We start from the raw sequence: 17,954 nt of genomic DNA on the forward strand, positions 1-17,954 counted from the left end.
GCCAGGTGCCAGCAAGTTAAAGTAAAAATAGGCTTTTCTCATTATGGGATGAATGGAAAAGTTCTAATTGTTTTCAGAAAGGGTAACTTTATTGTAATGCTATTGAAATAATAAAAAGAAAAATGCTACTTGCTTACGTTGGATCTTTTTTCCTTTGCAGAGGAATATACAGAGACCCTGCTCCAACTCCATGATGTAGAACTTGTGCAGGTAAAAGAATACTATGAGACTCACAAAGAGCTATTTGAAGGAGTTCAGAAATGGGAAGACAGCTGGAAGCTTTTCTTGGAATTTGAGGTAATTTTCTTGGTTTTTGGAGGGAGGGGAATTGAGGTTTTTTGAATTTGTCATATACAGTCCTGAACACAAATAAATATCCCTTTTCCCTGGAGGTATACATTAGGCTTCTGAACCTGGCTGTGAGACCTTCTAACCACCACCAACCACTTCTTTCTGCCTTTTCCTATTCTCTCAGGCTCTACTTGAGTTGAGACTACCTTTTATTTTCTTACAGTGTAGCATGGAAAAAGAACCTTATTGGTCTTTCATATTCCATCTGCTGAAAAGTACAATTTTTTTTAGGATTTAAGGATTTCCAGGAAATAATTTCTTGCTGTGTTGGCTGACCACGAGTTCTAATCCAAGTCTTTTTTCTTTAGAGAAAAGCTTCAGATCCCAGCCGCTTTACAAATAGGGGTGGAAATCTCCTGAAGGAAGAGAAACAAAGAGCCAAGCTTCAAAAAACTCTGCCTAAGGTATGTATATTATGTTTTGGGTCTCACCATGAAAACTTTAAGAGTTGGTTACTCACTCTAGAAAACGGTCACTTGAGATTTCTTTTGTCTAAAAATTAATTCGCTTCATTTCACTTAATGCCTCTGAATAGATGGAGAACCCTGCAGAATGCTGATAATTTTTTTTTTTTAAGGTTGGATTAATAAATCTCAACTATACCTTGCCTAACCTCGTGGAAAACCTGTTTGCTCTCTTTTAGCTTTGTTCCTTTGGAACAATAACTCATCTCAGGTAAACAAAATCGAAATTTATTAAATAACCTTTTCACCACCAGAGAGACAGCCTGCTCTATTATTTACCATTTGCCTGGAAGCACTCTTAACCTGGACTAAAGTTTTCTTGATGAAGGCTGACTTGAGAGAGATTGAGGCTATCAGAGTTACCATGGACCATCCAGGAAGGAGGACAGAAGGCTGTGGGTCTTGTTCATCCTAGCCCTTCATCCTCTGATGTTTCGAATGAACTATGCTTTATGGTCTGGCTCTTGGAGGAGAGTCCAATCCCCTTTTGTTACTGATGTGGAAACTGAGGCCCTGAACAGTGAAATGTCTTCCCCGAAAGTCGCACAATAAGGGATGGGGCTGATTTGGAAGGTTGTGTCCTTCCACTGTGAAGCTCTGCCCGCATGGGCATATGGTCTTCCCTTGATTTTCTCCATCAGCTTCGCTGGGACAGAAGTAGGGGATCAGTCAGTAGGGTATAAGTTATGAGAAAGGTTTGATAATAATAATGGTGTCTGTCTTTATGGCCCCAGTTGGAAGAAGAGTTGAAGACACGGATTGAACAATGGGAACAAGAGCATTCAAAGGCCTTTGTGGTGAATGGGCAGAAATTCATGGAGTATGTGACGGAACAATGGGAGATGCATCGTTTGGAGAAAGAGAAAGCAAAGCAGGAGAGAGTAAGTTTGGAAAAAAGACAACAGCTGTTTGGGGCTGATACAGCTCCCTTTGTGGATGCACAAAGAGGGACTTAGTGGTGATTTCTACTGACCTGTGGCTTTCCTCGCTCCCTCCTACCTCCCCATGTGCTGGAGCACTGGTGGCTGACTGCCTGGTTTTGTGACTTTCTTTCAGCAGCTCAAGAAGACCCAGCAAACAGAAACAGAAATGCTTTACGGCAGTACACCCCGGACGCCCAGCAAGCGGCGCGTGCTGGGCCCCAACACGCCAGGCAAAGTCCGAAAGGTAAAGCGAGGCCACTTTCTGCACGGGCCGGGGTGGTGGGGCTGTATTTTACTGATAACTCTTCCTTTGCAAGGTTACCTTGAAAAGTTAATTATTTTCCTGAATTTGTATCAAAATTATTCTCCCTTACTTCTTAGTCATAACTTGAAACTTATGTTAATTCCAGCTGAACATTATGCCTTGTAGAATTTTATAGGTCCCTGAACTATGGTCCCTTTATCGAACATGGCGGATGCTTCAGCTGGCATAGCTGTCTGTTTTGGTCCATTCTGTAGAGGAGAGTGCTTTCCAGAGATGTTCCAGGATGTTAACACCTTGCTGCTCTCAAACAATCATGCCACTAACTTCCCTGCTCTTCCCCTTCAGCTTAATACCACCACAGTCTCCACTGTCACTCCCAATAGCACCATCCGCTCTGTCTTCGCTGGGACTGTCTACCACTCCCCAATGTCCCGCCCTCCACCTGCTGGAGGCAAGGTCAGTTTGTTTGCACATTCACTATTCATGCTGTCACTGATTCATCCACCTTAGGCCCTGTAATTCCTCGTGTCACTGGCTTTTGCCAGTGATCCTGGAGCATTAACTGCGGGCTGCACTAGCCTATGACAGTAGTATCAGTTGATAGTCACAGAAGGATGGTGATGTGACTGGGTTACAAGGAGGATAAGGGTTTGGTGATAGAATTGTCTTGGGGGCCCACTTTTGAGGTCATGCCTCATTAGATCGTTGCTGGGAACAGACTGTGCTTCCGTGTTGTCCAGCTTGGGGTCCTTTGTGTTCCCAGAGTTTAAAGGTGGGGAAGGAGCGCTCCGCAAAAAACATTAGGTGAGGGCTCTGTAAAGCACCTGTCAGATGTGAGTGTTCAGTGTCACATTGGGTCCTCCCATTCTGAATAATACCACAGCTCTTCCAGAATATACCAGCACTGCATCCTACCCTAGTGGCCGTGGGTTCTCAAAGACAAGGTCCGGCAGGTCCGACCAAACTGGGACAGCTGCTGCTCACGCTCCATGATTTCAGGCTCACCCCCACCAAGTCCTGGTTGGGGCATCACAAAGGGCTGCAATCTGTATCAGTGAAAGCGAGGGCCCACACCAATGAAATCACAGATCTTGGAAGCATTTTAGTACAAGGACACATGACCAATCTTTTGAACTTTTTTGGTGACTTTTGAAATTGTAATTAACAATTTGTGGGAAGGATATCTCACCTTTCTTTCTTTCTTTCTGCTTACTTTGACCAGCCATCCAAGACTCCGAGCCGTTTGGGGCAAAAGGCAGCCCCCCTGAGCAGACAGGGGCACAACAAAGAGAACATTGAGTTGAGTGGCAGCATCCTGACTGGTGGGTGTCCCTACTCGGCCCCTCTCCAGCGTAACCTCACCATTAATTCTGTTGCCAGCACCTATTCTGAGTTTGCGGTAATTTTTCTTTTCTAAAATCTACCAATCCCTGGGGAGCACACAGTCAGGGTGGAATGGGGGAAATTCCCAGGGGGAGCACAAGATACTAGATAGGACAGGGTCAGCTTTGGGGGCTAAGAAGCCTTTCCTGTCTTGGTGGGAAAGTTGATTATGATTGGACTTTCAAATCAAATCCTTCTATCTGAGATAAATTATTCCTTGATTGCAGAAGAAAATTCCCCTAAACTCTTAATCCTTAGTGCAATGACTACCTTAGTGTTCTCTTGGTGGAGTTCTTGGTAACTCTCTTAATTCTTTATTCTGTAGAAGGACCCTTCCCCCTTTGACTGCTCATCTATTGGGTCTCAGGTCTGTATGTCCCTGCATGTCCCTTCTTCTTTCAAACCTACCTAACAGCTATCAGCTTCATTACCATCTGGGAAATGCTATGTACTAACCAAGGGGCTTAATCACATTTACTTTCCAAAGAGAGTCCTTTGGCAAGGGGAAGCAGAATGAATAGATTTTTTAAACTTGAAACTATCAGGTTTCTTGAGCTCTCAAATATTGAATCATCTTATGAAAACTTGCTGTGACTTATGTTCCCAGCTCCATTTAAAGCCAGGCAAATTTCTTGAAATGGCAGTTTTCTGACTTGGAAAGCTTAACTCACCCACCCTAGTGTGAGCACATTCCATAAAAGAATAACATAAGATGACCCAATTACTGTTTGGGAAACGAAGGGATGAAACCCTGACTGTGTGCTTCTAGTACTTAGTTCCTTTGGGCCTGTGTGCTGATTATTTCATGGAGTATATGCCTCACTAACCTTTATCATACTAGACTGTTTCATTTCCCTTTACTGTAAGCTAGCTAATGCTCACTTGCCTGCTTTCCCTGTTTCTGCTGCATGAAGCTGCTTGGATATTTGAGGCATTGAAGGGCCGAGATTTTTCCAGAATAGCACTGCATGCCGACCAAAGCACCACACCGGTTTGGTTCGAGAGCCCTCTGTCTTGGTTTGATATTCTCATCCCCGTTTAACACCTAACAATAGCTATTAACACCTTTGTTCTAACAATGAAATCCCACAATGCAATTGTACTGTAATTGCAGCTGTTGTTATTATTCTTTCAGGACCTTCCTGTTCAGATGTTATAGGCTACCCAGGCCCAGGGAGACTAAGTTTGGGAGGGACCAGATGACGTTTTCACTCGATGGCTTATGCTACAGTGTCAACAGGAGGCATGATATCATAGTTTAGGAGTTTGGTCACACGTTGGGCATCATTGCTTCTTCACTTAGTGAAATGGAAGTTGCTTGGTTTTCTTTTCAGCAGCATATTCCATGGGTAGTAGCTCCATCTACAAAAGGATAGTCCTTGTATCTGCGATATGATAACTGAGGAACTGGGAAGCGTCACCCCTTGTTCTCTGTATAGACCAGACCTGACGTGTTTGAGCAGTTTAATCCCTACAAACCCCACTATTCTTTTCCTGGCATTCCCTTCAGCTTAATTTTCCTGGAAGGGATCCTTAGGAGTCTCTGGCATGGCTTTGTCTTCCTAGCTTTGGTACTACCTGTTTCAGTCTAACAACCATTAACATCTTCCCATAACTTGGTCTTTACCTTTTACCTTCTCATACCATGTGCTCCAGCATGAGATCAAATCATCAGCAGGTCACAGGGCTTCCAGCCCCAGGGATTGGTAGATATGCCCGACCCATGGTCTATAGGAGGAAAGGCCAGTCTTTCTGACCCTTTTACTTCCCTGGGCACTAGCTCTTCACCTCTATGGACATTTTGGCCATTTCTGTTCCACAGACAAGATCTTTCCCAGTCCATTGTGACTCGGGGGATGTGTATGTGCACCTAAGTATTTCTTGTGACTGACCAAATGAACAAATCACCCTGAATCATGTCCTTAACACAACTTTTGATGGGACTGATGACTAAAATATGACCCATGTCAAAAGGCCATATTACTTCCTCAATCCCACCCCTGCCCCGCTTGCTGTTATGAGAAGCTTGACAATCTCCTGCTATTGGGATTTCCCAGAGCTGCTGTGCCAAAAGGGAGAGAAAAAGAGGTATCCCTCATTGAACTGACAGCTTCCTGGGTTTCCCACCCCCATCCCACCAGTTTCCTCCGCCTCAATTTTCCTGACTTCTTTTCTCTTCCAACAGCGAGAACTTTCAAAGGCTTCCAGATCTGACATCCCTTCTCGAATCCTCAATTCTACCAATATCCAGTCCTGAGAAGGCCTTCAGCATCCTCCCCGCTGTGCTAACACTGGATGTAAAGACATTGGGGTGGCTTGTGTATATATCTATATATATCTTTTATTTCAGGCTTATTTTCAATTAAGGAGACATTTAAACTAATGACTGGACCCAAAGCTCAAGGACTGATAAAAGGCAACAGCCATGGTGCATATACCTTTTATAGGTCCAGCTGGTCGTAGGGACTTAGTCTTAATCAATAATTCTTCATTAACTCTAAATAAAGTAAATTTAGTTTAATGTAAATAGCTCAAAGTGTAAATTTGAATGTTCTAAAAGACCTATAGTTTTTAGCCCTATTCCTTGACTCGCTTAAAGAGTTTAAGGGTGTCATTTTTGTTCCTTTATGGAACAGAAGATGGCTGGTTGAATCAATCCCTCCCTTGTATAGCTTATACTTTTTCATGGTGTAATTTTGACTCATACTTTTAAAAAACTTTCGATTTGTGAATTTTTAATGAACCCCTTTTTAGCTTTGTTATCTCTTCTCAAAAGGATATCCCCTTCAATATCACTTAGGACAGTCTACTATAAGTACAGTACATGTAATCTACATTTGAAATTGAAACTGTTTATAAGAAAAACATAAAATACTGCCAAAGAACTGACTAGAAAGATTAGGCTAAATCCCTGGAAAGAAGAGAACTTGCCCCTTCCCCCCCCCCCCCCCCCCCATTTATGTTGTTTTTAGTTATTTTCGTTGTTATGTCTCTTTCCTCCCTGAGTTAAGCCTCTTAGCTTTGCAGTTATGTGTGTGGTCATGTCCTCTTTAGTCAACTCAAGTCTGAGTCTAGTGTCCTTGTTCATGTTTACCTTCCTCTTGTACAGTAAGATTGAGGTGGAGGGATAGTTACAAAATTGGTTATTGATTTTAAGAGTAAAAATCTGAAACTATTTCTAGTGCTAGGGAACTGCCTTGGTTATCATTCACAATGCTGAAGAATCATGCTTATGTACTTTATCACTCTGACTTCCCCCCATAGCACTTTTTATTCTCTAATTGGGTTTTTTTTTTTTTAATTTGTATGCCTGAGCACATGCTGCTATGTTCGTCACATTAAATGGTTGTCAAAAGTTTGTATATGAATTTGTCCTCTATATCTAGTCATTTCACAGTGGACATTTCGTTTTTGCAAATTAGAAAATTCAAGGAGGTAAAACTGATTTGAACCCGTGTCTCTCCATTGTACCGAGCTGTTTCCTAATGAAAGAGTATGCATCATATAAAACAAATAATGATTTATTTACTTTATAAAAGTTAAGTATAAAAAATAGTTCTTTTTTCTAAGAATACTATAAATTGGAATTGGAATCAGGAAAATGTTGAGCCTTTTACACTACAAGAAACTATCAATGTATTAATATGTAAACTTTACAAAGTGGGAATGTTTTCCCACATGCACTGAAGCAACCATCCTTCCCTCACATGGAACCTGAGACCTCATTTTAAAGATGAGAAGACAGAGAGGAGTAAAGAGACAATGGAAACTAACTCTGAACTAACAAGTTGGAAGACAGAGGCTGCAGTGCTATATCTTCTACTATACAGTTCTATAATTCAATAAGAGTCCCTTTTTGGGGGGGACCCTACTGGCTTATCTGGTATCTAAAAGAAAAAAAAAAAGTTGATCACAATACCATATTTCATGCATTAAAAAATGGTCTAAGTTGGAGGAATTTTAACATGAAAGTAAAACATTTCAATAAAATAAAACATCAAACATCTCTACAAAGTAGGAAGTGTCAAGGTTTTTGTCTTTCTAAAGAGTGTGCTGTCTTCCTTTCACTCTAAATATATCTGCTTCCTAAGTAAAGTTCAATTCCTAATCTAGAACTTTGAAACGTGATTCAAGTGGAAAAAAGGTACATTACCAGACACTTGGGTTATGAATATTTTTTTTGGCTTAAGTGTTGCCAGAAATACCTTGAATATATCACGCATTTTTAAGATTTTTAATGGTTGTATTAAGAAACTTTTTACTGTTGGCAAGTTTTTTGTGACTCCGATATTCAATTACATGACCCCCAGAGTTTAGTTTTAGTATAAAATTACATATGTCATTAGCATTTCAAAACTGCCAAAAATAAGACCTGAATTATCTTACTGAAAGTTTTCAAGATTTTTTTTTTTCTTTTAATCAAGCAAATTTCAGGGTTGGGCTAGAGGAAGTAGGGCTATCCTACACTAATCTTTTGGTTTCTTGACTTTTAAATTGCCAGTAGCAATACAGATGGTAAACAGGGGCAAGAGTTTTCCATCCTTTTTTCCTTAATTTTGTTTTCTGTACCTATAAAAAGAGTACACAAAATTGCCTCAAGATTCTTCAACCTCAATGGGGTTTTGTCCAATTATCCAGGAAGTCAGGTCTTCCCTTTCACAGCATACACATAAGTATTCCATGGCCCACAGATCACAGCTTCCACATGGAGCAGATTATCTGTGAAATAATCTACCCGTTGGGGCTGATCCAAACTGGCAGTATTCTTGTGGCCAAGTTGCCCATATTTACCTGGAAGTAAATATAAAAACAAATGTCCTCTGCCATTCACTCTCACCAACCTCACTATCTGGAAATAACTCATCTTTCCCTCGTCACCACCCCTACCTCCCAAGTCCCTTAACAGAAAGAGTTAATTCAAGTTGCCATGATCAGCCCTGGAATACCAATGGTAACTGGAACATCTAAAAACCCCAGAACACCAAGTACTACTTGAAAAATCTGGGAAAAGTCAAAGGGTTCCAAGTCAAATTTCTAAAAGGGTCACCTCTCTAGCCTTTCTCTAATGGCAACACAGAGCCTTTGTAGACAACACAGAGAAGGGCCTACTGGCTCTGAGGTTCTTACCTTGGACTACACAGTCCTCAGGGCCAGAAAACTTAGTTGTGGACTTCCTAAAACCCCTCCTTAGTCTTTGGGTCTTTCACCTTTGTTATTGTGAGCATGAATTCTGCCGGTACTTCTTCCCTGGCTTTCCTGCAAGTAAGGTTACTTACCCCAGCCCCAAGTGTAGAGATCACCATCTCCTACAATTGAAACAAAAGTGAGACAGCCTTTCACAAAAGCATTTAGCAATCGGCCAACAGTTTAACCCTCTTTGAAGACCCTAAAGAGGTTCTCTAGGATATCCAGAAGCTTCTCATAGTGAATATTAGAGGTATAGAGTTGTGTTCATATTGTTGTTGTTTTTTTTTTTTTTTTGCTGTGGTGGAAAATTGCCTCAGTCCTATCAGAAGTTCTTAGCCTTACTGGCAGCCTCTAATCCTCATTATTTATCTTCCTCCATTTACCCTCCCAGCCAGAGGTTGATGAAGCTGGCTAGTGCCACAGTCATCAAGTAATCTCAGGCCCAGCCTTACTTACGAGTCACCACAGCCGTATGTCGGGATCCACAGCTGGCCTTGATGACCTCGGAGCCACTGGGAAGATCTAGTAAGGCTGGGAAAGGCTGGATTGCTATGAACTGAGCAAGATCTCCATCCCCATCCGTGGCTGGTATCTTTGCTTCAGGCATGCACGAGGAGAGCCCAGAAGCTCAGGGACAAAGAAGCAATTCTGTTTACTGAGAAAATCAACAGCAAAAGCTGGCATAGTATCTGAAATGGACTCAAAGGGACTGGGTGGATTCTGTGGTGAGAGGATGGCTAGAGATGCTATAATTAAGTGGGCATCTTGTGGGACCAGAATGAAAGAAATGAGAGGGGCCAAATAATAAAAATGTAATCCCTTACCACCTGCCACTGTCTTCTCTCTTTCTGCTATGGTTCTGGAAGGCAATGCAAGTTGCCCAGATTCATTCCAGCCCCAGATATAGAGATCACCGGCCTCTGGGGGGAGTGGAAAAAACCTTTTTACAGTTAGCACTTATAGAAAGTAGATGGAAGTACATACCTTCTCAGCAGGGTGGTGGACTTAAAACTGGTCAACACTCAAGTATTTGTTAAGACTTAACTATGTGCCAGCCACAAGTGCCAAGGATACAAAGAAAAGCAAAAATACTATTTACCCTGTCTTCAAGGAACTCCAATTCTATTGGAGAAGACAACAATGCAAACAGCCTTGTACATACAAAATCTATTTGGTGTAAATGAGAGTTATCAAAGGAAAGGTGTTAGCAGCAGCCAATGGACCAGAAAAGGCTTTCTAAAAAGTCAGATTTGGGCTGAATCATCACAGAAGTTAGGAGGTGGAAGTGAGAAGGGATAGCATTCCAGGTATGGCAGATAGCTAATGATAAAGAACTGCGCTAAGAGATGTAGTGTCTGAGAAACAACCAGGAAGCCACTGCAGTTGGATCTTAGAATAACATGAAGGGGAGAAAAGTGTAAGAAACCTGGTAAGGTGAGAAAGGTGGTAAAGGGTTTTCGAATGCCAAACAGCACTTGATACTTGATTCTAGAGGTTAGGGGTGCCAACGGCTAGACCAGCAATTTAGGACAAATCATCTTGGCAGCTAAGTAAAGGCTAGATAGGAGTGGGGAGGGACCTAAGGCAAGGAGACAAAGTAGAAAGCTATTGCAGTAGTGCAGGTGTGAGATGATGAGAGCTTGGGAGGGGACAGGACTATATATGCTGCAAAGGTAGAAATAAGACTTGACAGTGAAACAAATATACTGAATGTGACAGTAGATCAAGCCTCTGAATGGATTTTGGAGTAACAGAACCCACAAATATTAGGAGTGTAATAATTTTCCAGCTTAAGATTTCTTGGATGGACTTGCAGAACGGTCTGTCTCACTGGGTAGGTGGGCATATGGCCCAGCACAGATACAGCCTGGGAAAGGCCCAGCAACTGATAATGTAGCAGGGGTAGTCAAAATACAGCAGCACTGGCTACTCTGGCCTGGTTTAGAAGGCCAGTGGATCAGCAGACCAGCTGCCAGACCTTCAAGGCAACTACAGAAAGCAAATTGTAATAGAAGGGACTTGGCCAGGCCCATCCAGCACAGTGGGACAATTTCTTGTGCTCTAGGAGCAGATCTCAACATTTAAAAATGAATGAAAAAGCAAAAAGAGCTCTGACCTAGAGATCTACTATGGAGGAGGGAAAATCAGAACACAAATCCAGAAGAGGACAGCAAATACAAAATGTCTTCAAGTGAAACCTCTAAGGGGAATATGAATTGTTCTCCAGCTAAAAAGGTTCTCTTAGAAGAGTTCAAAAAGAATCTTAAAAGAGAGATAGAAAAAAAATTGGGAAAAGAAATGAGAGCTATTCGGGAGAGATATGAAAGTTTGGGAGAAAAAAGCCAACAGTCTAGAAAAGGAAACACATAAATTAATTGAAGAAAACAACTCCTTAAAAAATAGAATTGGCGAAATGAAAAAAAAAAATCCACTGAACAAAATTCCTTTAACAGTAAAATTGGCCAAATGCAAAGAAAGGGAGGTAAAAAAACTAACTGAAGAAAATAGTTGACTAAAAAACTAGATTTGGACAAATGAAAATAAATGCCTCAAGGAGACATCAAGAATCAGTCAAACAAAATTTTTAAAAATGAAAAAAAAAAAGAAAAAAATAGCTCTAGAAGAGACAATCTAAGAAGTATTGGTCTCTCTGAAAGTCATGATGAAAAAAAAGAGCCTGAACAATCTTTTTTGTGAAATCATCAAGGAAAACTGTGATGAATCAGCAATTGAAAGAATACATTGATCAACTCATGAAAGAGACCCCAAAATGAAAACTTTAAGAAACATAGTAGCTAAATTTCAGAATTATCACATCAAGGAGAAAATACTGCAAACAGACAGAAACAAACAATTCAAACATCAAGGAGCCATGATTAGGATTACCCAAGATCTAGTAGTTTCTGCATTAAAAGATCAGAGAGCTTGGAATATGATATTGTAGAAGGCAAAGAAGTTTGGACTATAATCAAGTATCAACTACCTAGTAAGACTGAGTATTATCTTTCAGGGAAAAAAATGGAAATTGGGAATTTCCAATCATTTCTGATGAAAAGACCAGAGCTGAACAGAAAATTTGATCTCCAAATACAAAACTCAAGGAAGTATAACAAGGGAAACAGAAGGAAAAAAACCCACTGTTTTGTTTTAAAGATTAAAATGTTTACATTCATATATGGGATGATGCTAGTGTTACTCTTGAGAACTGCAACTTTGTCAGGAAGGGGTTATACTTAGGAGTATAGTTAGAAGGGGTATACTTAGAAGGTATAAGTATAAAATGACTGTAATGTGATTATATAAAAAGGAAATTGGGGATGAGAATGGGAGAAGAGGAAAGGGAGGAAAACCGGGTATAAGTTGTGTCACATGAAGAAGACAAAAGACCTATCACAGTTGAGGGAAGGAAGGGAGGGGATGACCACTGTTGGAAGCGATTGTGACACATGAGTTGGTTTTGTGTCTCCCTGAGTTGCCAAAGACTTGGACAAAGATATAGATAAGGTTGGGAGATGAATCTCAATAGATGGGGAGGCTGGAAAGAGTTGCAACCTGCAGGTTGGATGATGGAACCTCCTCCTCTATGCTGGGACTACTAATCCATTCAGCTCCTGATGTACTAAGTAGGTCCTTGAGAGGAGGCCACAACTTAACATCTTTGTTTCCCCCACAGTGGGCTCCATGTGATAGCTACTTAATAAATATTTAACTGATCATCAGACCCTGTCCAAGGGCTTTCTGCTTATTTCCCCCCAAGGAGATCTCTAACTGGGTGGAGGGAAGGAGCCCAAGTTACCACGGAACAAGGAGAGGGAGCTCACCACTCACGCAGAGGGAATGCCATCCGCCAGCTGCAACTTGAGCCATGGCTAGCCCCAGAAGTGCCTCCACTGGTCGGGGCACCAGCTCTGCCTCCAGGGCCCCGTGGCCCAGCTGTCCGAGTCTGAGCAAAGAATGAAGGACGGGCACTGGGGTTACAGAGCTCTCTGCCTGGGGATGCCCACTGCAGACTCAGGGCTCCCATCCACTTACCTGCCTGTGCCCCACGTATACACCTGCCCCATTCCACCCAGCAGCAGGGCATGCTCTGCCCCCAACACCAGCTGGCGGGCCTTCAGATCAGGACACAGGGGCTGGGAGAAAGGCTGCGTGGGGCTCACGTACCACCCAGGCTCAGGAGCTAAGGGTAGCACAGCAGGTTTCAGGGGGCCTCCCCGCTGCAGGATCTGTCGTGTCCACAGGGGTGTGCCTTGGAGCTCAGGGGCTGCAGCCCAGGCCTGCATCTCTGCTGGGCTTCCTTCTGTCTCCATGCGCAGCACAAGCAGGTGCTGCTCCGAGGCCAACAGGTCCCCGCAACCCGAGAGCTGGCCATTCACAGAGCCAGACAGCACCAGGCGCCTGTCTCCTGGAGAGGGAGAAACCTTGGTCTCTGGGGCTGGCTGGAGGCAGGGGGTGGGGCACCCCGCCCGAGGCCTTGTGGATAGTGTAGAACTGTGCGCACTGAGGTGGGACGTGTGCATACCCCTATGGAGGCTGTACAAATGAAAATCAAAGAGCTCTATAGGCAGAGATCTCCCCAAGAAATCATGACCCGCACAGGCCTGTGATCCCCCATGAGCCATCCATTCCCTAACTCGGCTATGATGGTAGTTACATCACTATTACTTCCTGCTTTTCTTCTAAAACCTAAACTTGAACTGGCACTACCCTGTCTTACATCTGTTCTTCACGCTGTTCATCCAGCTATAAAACCAAAAATTAATTATTATTTTATGATTTGCTAGATGAACAAAACCCACCTTTGTAGCATCAGACAAGCTAGCATTTTTTAAAAGAAAATTATTTCCCGCCCAATTTTTGTATGAAAGTTTATGGGAAATCTTTGTAGCCTTCCAAGCTTTCTTCTATCTAATAAAAATGGTGTCAGAGCAGTATTTATGCCCATGAGGAGGCGCATCAGTCCAAGAGCTTCACTGGGATGGAGGGGTACAACAAGAAGATGCACTGGAATGGGGGAGAGAAGCTCTGAGGCTGCAAGCTCAAAAGGGTAGGGGACTGCTGAAAGAAGAGGAGGGGGAGGGAAGGTCTAAAAAAGAAGTGAAAGAAGAGGATAAGGAGAATGGAAAGGGAAAGGAGTGGAAGGAAAAGAGGAAATGGGGAGGGAGTAAGGAAAGGGGGAAATGAAAGAGGGAGGGGGGAGAGGACAGAGAAGAGGAAAACTAGAACTGGAGGGAGGAAAGAGAAAAAGAGGAGGGGGAGAAAAGAGGAGGAAGAGAGGGAGAGGGGAAGGAAGCAGAAAAAGGGGGAAAGGGAGACGGGTCGGAGGGGGGAAAGAAGAAAGAGGAAGGAAGGAACTGAGAAAAAAAGGAGGGGAAGAAGACCGTAGGGAGAAAAGGGAGAGGAAGAAAGGAGCATAAGGAAGGCGGGGCCGAAGAAGGGGGAAAGGGGAGCGATGGGAGGAAGGGGAGGAGGGACAGGAGGCGCCCCACCCCCTTCCCCCGCGCTCACCAGTCAGGAAGCCCGTGAAGCTCCAGCTTGGCCGCACGTGGATAACTTCGGCGGCGGCAGCCTGCGCTTTCTCCGGGTCTCCCTCTCCGATGTCTCCCACCACCAGTGGCTCGGGCCCATGTAAGCTGCCCCGCAGCCCTCGTTCCGAGCCCAGGGCCTGGCCGAAGCCGCAGAACCCAAAGCCGAACCATCCGGGTCGGGGCGGACCTTCCATACCGGGCGCGCGCTGCGGCCGGCCAGGCGGCCTCCTCCTTGCGGACAGCGGCCTCCTTGCGGACAGCGCCCTCTGCTGTCGTGGAGCAGCGCGCCTCTGAGCGCGAGTCTAGTCTCCCAAGGGGCGGGGCTAAGCTTGGAGTTCATTTATTGGCTGGGAACGAACCGCCGCCTGAACCTTGCAGTCCCTGGGCTGTAGCCCTGTATAGTGCTTTGCATTCAAGGGGAACATAGTGTTGCATTTGAAAAGAGTGAAACTGAATTACGCTTGTAAATTTCCTACGCTTTTTAATATCTTCCAAAAACTAGCGGTTTGTCTTTGAGCAAGCGGCTTTACCACTCAGGACTCTAGTTGCCCCAGTTCTAAATGGAAATAATGTAGTAATGTCTTCTGATACATATAATATAGAAGTGTAATATATAATTATAAAGTAATGATCACTGCATTGTGACAATTATGTGTAAAAATAAGAACGCCAACATAATAGCACTGTAAGGTTTACAAAGTGCCTTATAAGTGTTCGGGACAAATACCTCTACCCAGATTGACTACTCAGGAGTCGCTCCAAATGATGTACAGAAAGAATTTATTAGAATCTTGAGAAGCGGACCGTCCTGGCCCGAAAGGACAGTAAAGATGCCCACAGGAGGAGAGCCCCTCCCTTGAAATTGTTCACAGCTTTTATACATTTCAGACAAAGAACCCCCCCAAATCCCACCCTCTCTATGTTGTGATAAGCCTCTATTCCCGTTTGGTCACTGGAACGCAGTAGACAAGGTGATGTACAGCTTCTTCCTTCGCTTATAGTTTTTTAATCTCTTCTTTGGACAATGGCATGTAGTTCAGGCCTTATCTAAAATCGTATGACTCCAAAAAGGCTGAATCTGAGGCCTTAAGGCTTCAGTCAATTTAGCTAACAGTCTCTGATCAAAATGTACTTAATCTGTAAGTTCTTCACCTTTCCACACATAAATATTATCTCATTGGATCCTCACAACTCTGGGATCTAGGTGCTATTGTTATAAATGATAAGTATCTTACATAAATTGTTGAAAATGACCCTGTTTGTTTCCTTATAATGTGAGAAATAGAAGAATGCAGAGTTCAAATCATAGGTAGTGAAATTCTTTGCTCCCTGCTCTTTCTCTGCCCACATAGGGTATCATACCTTTACCTGTGGATGCTTTACATAAAGGAATATAAATTTTGATCACTGAAACCAACAAGAGTTTACGTCTAGCTTGCTTTCTTAAGGATCATGCCTTAAACTCAGATCTCGATGGTTTTCATTGAATGACCAACCAACTAATAGTGCCATGCTCCCCCACCCCACTCCCCAGCCTCACTCAGTCTTTGGGTCTTAATGACTCAAAATGAGTATTAATAGCAATTGTTTATGGTTTGGTCTGAAACCCTGAGTGTTTTCCCTTCTTAGGTTGATTTTTTTTTTTTTTTTGACTAGGTTAAAGTGGCCATTCTTTGCTCAGTTCTTACATACCCTTAATCACTGAATAAATGGGAGGTTTCAAACTGAGACCTGCTAAAGACCTTAGCTTAAAAAGGCCAAGGTCTCCCACGATATCCAGGGCCATCTCTAGTCATCCTGATCTGTATCTTTCCACTGGATCCAGAGGGCTCCAGAAGAGTGAGACTCTGCCTCATTTAAATCCAATTCGCTTGCATGATATGGCATCAATTTCCAGACATCGTCATCCTCTTCTAAAAGGAAGGGCAAACAACAAACAACAATCTGAACTCCTTGATGTGTTTATTGCCAATCCACTGGTACCTCCCTTGGGAAGATGAAACATGTATGAAGAACATTTGTCCTTTAAAAAAAAAAAAGCATTGGAACGGACCACTAAGTATGGCGATGTGGTAGTTGACCTTTAGTCTTAATATTGTAGGATATTATCAAAATAGGACTTAAAGCTGGGAAAAAACCTTAGAAATATGAGACCTCTTATTTTCAAAGGAGGAAACTAAATTTATAGCAATCTATGAATAAAGCATTTAACTCAGACATTAGATGTTTTACTCTTCCCCTAGTTACCCCCTCTGAAAAATAAGGGCGTCTTGTCACTTATATATGTATATGGTAGAGAAAAAATACAGATGTATATAGATAGATAAGTAAATAGAAAGTATTAATAAATACTTTTGAAATTTGAAAGCAAGTACCCTTTTTACTTTATCAAAAGAATTAACAACCAAGGCTTACAGACTAAACAAAATAAAATCTTTTAATCAAAAGTTATCTAGAATTCCATTCACAAATAGCATTGTAGTAAATATGCTCAGACTCAAATATTTTACAGCCTCCTCAGTAAACTAGTCATCAAAATAGTCGTCACTATTCACACTGGAAAAACAAACAATTATAATATGCAATTCCATGAGCAACTTAAGGAAAGTCCATTGAGTTAGGTTTTTGTTTAAAAAAATTTTTTTTTTAAATTAGGAGGTGAGGGAGAAGGATTTATCTTTCCCTCCCATTATCTTCCCTTCCCTCTCCCCTCCCCCATGATTTTTTTTAAAGTGTACATAGTTCAACAAAACAAATTCCCACCTTGGCCACATCTATATCTCAGTCTGGATTTTTAAATCTATTTGATCCATTTAAATCCATTCTGGATTTTAAAGTTTCTGGAAGGAGATGGTTAGTGTGATTCACTTCAGTCTGTTGGTTAGTCATGGCATTAAATAAAGGCTTTTGTTGTTATTTGTCTCTATAAGATTACCATTGTGTAAATTATTCTATTTCTGCTCAATTCAGTCTGCATTAGTTCTTTGAGACCTTCCCACTTTCCTCTATATCTATTTAATAATTTCTTACTGCACAATAATAGATCATTACTGTATGTTTACACCACATCTTGTTTCAGACACTCCTAATAAGTGTACACCCCTTTAGTTTCCAGTTTGAAATTATATTGAAAAGAGCTGTTGTGAATATTTTTGTACTTAAGAGTCATTATCTAGAAAGACTAGACCAATTCTTGACTTCACCAAAAATGTAATCCACTGAGTTATTCTTAAACAAGTGTCACATATGTATAATAAATAGGACTCAGAACTAAAAAGGAAAGAGAAAATTGGTCTGGAAAAATTGAGCAATACTTTGGATGATCTCAAGCTGCAAAACGAAACAATGTTTTGTTTTGTTTTAACATTCTTTCTCTCAATGGTGCTGTCTGGCTGTGAATTCTGGAACACTATGATCTCAGAATAAAAGTGTCTAAGTCCCAAAGAATAATATAAAAATAGTCCAGAAGCTGGAAACTGAGTGGATGCTCATCAATTGGAGAATGGCTGAATAAATTGTGGCATGTGAATGTTATGGAATATTATTACTCTGTAAGAAATGACCAGCAGGATGATTTCAGAAAGTCCTGGAGAGACTTACATGAACTGATGCTGAGTGAAATGAGCAAGACTAGAAGATCATTATATACTTCAACAACAATACTATATGATGATCAATTCTGATGGACGTGGCCATCCTCAGCAATGAGATGAACCAAATCAGTTCCAATAGAGCAATAATGAACTGAACCAGCTACGCCCAGTGAAAGAACTCTGGTAGATGACTATGAACCACTATATAGGATTCCCAATCCCTCTATTTTTGTCCACCTGCATTTTTGATTTCCTTCACA

At 42.1% G+C, this 17,954-nt stretch overlaps 2 protein-coding genes across 7 annotated transcripts in view; one reads left to right on the top strand and one right to left on the bottom strand.

Moving 5' to 3' along the window:
- The window catches only part of PRC1 (protein regulator of cytokinesis 1), a 25,845-nt gene extending 19,091 nt beyond the window's left edge, over positions 1-6,754 (top strand). The window contains exons 8-15 of one of the 4 annotated variants that reach the window (XM_051981121.1): positions 161-297; positions 660-755; positions 1,550-1,696; positions 1,875-1,982; positions 2,349-2,459; positions 3,226-3,402; positions 3,712-3,753; positions 5,572-6,754. In XM_051981121.1, coding sequence (XP_051837081.1) covers positions 161-297; positions 660-755; positions 1,550-1,696; positions 1,875-1,982; positions 2,349-2,459; positions 3,226-3,402; positions 3,712-3,753; positions 5,572-5,643 — 890 coding nt within the window. In that variant the 3' untranslated portion in view covers positions 5,644-6,754. Of the gene's footprint in view, positions 1-160; positions 298-659; positions 756-1,549; positions 1,697-1,871; positions 1,983-2,348; positions 2,460-3,225; positions 3,403-3,711; positions 3,754-5,571 lie in introns of all 4 variants that reach the window. The other 3 variants (XM_051981120.1, XM_051981122.1, XM_051981124.1) reach the window with 3 other exon arrangements.
- Positions 6,010-15,077, bottom strand: RCCD1 (RCC1 domain containing 1). Of its 3 annotated transcripts, XM_051981126.1 has the most exons (7): positions 14,082-15,077; positions 12,606-12,978; positions 12,395-12,516; positions 9,398-9,493; positions 9,030-9,200; positions 8,663-8,692; positions 6,010-8,177 (listed from the first exon to the last, which is right to left on the bottom strand). In XM_051981126.1, exons 1-7 carry the CDS (start codon positions 14,293-14,295, stop codon positions 8,029-8,031), a joined length of 1,155 nt encoding a protein of 384 aa, XP_051837086.1. In that variant the 5' UTR covers positions 14,296-15,077; the 3' UTR covers positions 6,010-8,028. The 3 variants fall into 3 exon arrangements, 2 of the variants coding, with proteins under 2 accessions (XP_051837086.1, XP_051837085.1); XM_051981125.1 differs by lacking the exon at positions 14,082-15,077 and having other exon boundaries at positions 12,606-14,036; XR_007951079.1 differs by lacking the exon at positions 14,082-15,077 and having other exon boundaries at positions 8,081-8,177; positions 8,514-8,692; positions 12,606-14,044.
- Between the last annotated feature and the right edge of the window lie 2,877 nt (positions 15,078-17,954).

This window comes from Antechinus flavipes, chromosome 2, assembly GCF_016432865.1.
Source record: "Antechinus flavipes isolate AdamAnt ecotype Samford, QLD, Australia chromosome 2, AdamAnt_v2, whole genome shotgun sequence".
NCBI classification, from domain to species: Eukaryota; Metazoa; Chordata; class Mammalia; order Dasyuromorphia; family Dasyuridae; genus Antechinus; species Antechinus flavipes.

Bases quoted from the DNA above. Each gene is read 5' to 3' on its own strand.
- RCCD1 (XM_051981125.1), bottom strand. From the start codon at position 13,195: ATGGCTCATGGGGGATCACAGGCCTGTGCGGGTCATGATTTCTTGGGG. The intron at 9,201-9,397 runs GTAAGGGATTAC...TTTGTCCCTGAG, and splicing joins AGAGAAGACAGTGGCAGGTG to CTTCTGGGCTCTCCTCGTGC. The intron at 8,178-8,662 runs GTAAGTAACCTT...ATTTACTTCCAG, and splicing joins TCTCTACACTTGGGGCTGGG to GTAAATATGGGCAACTTGGC.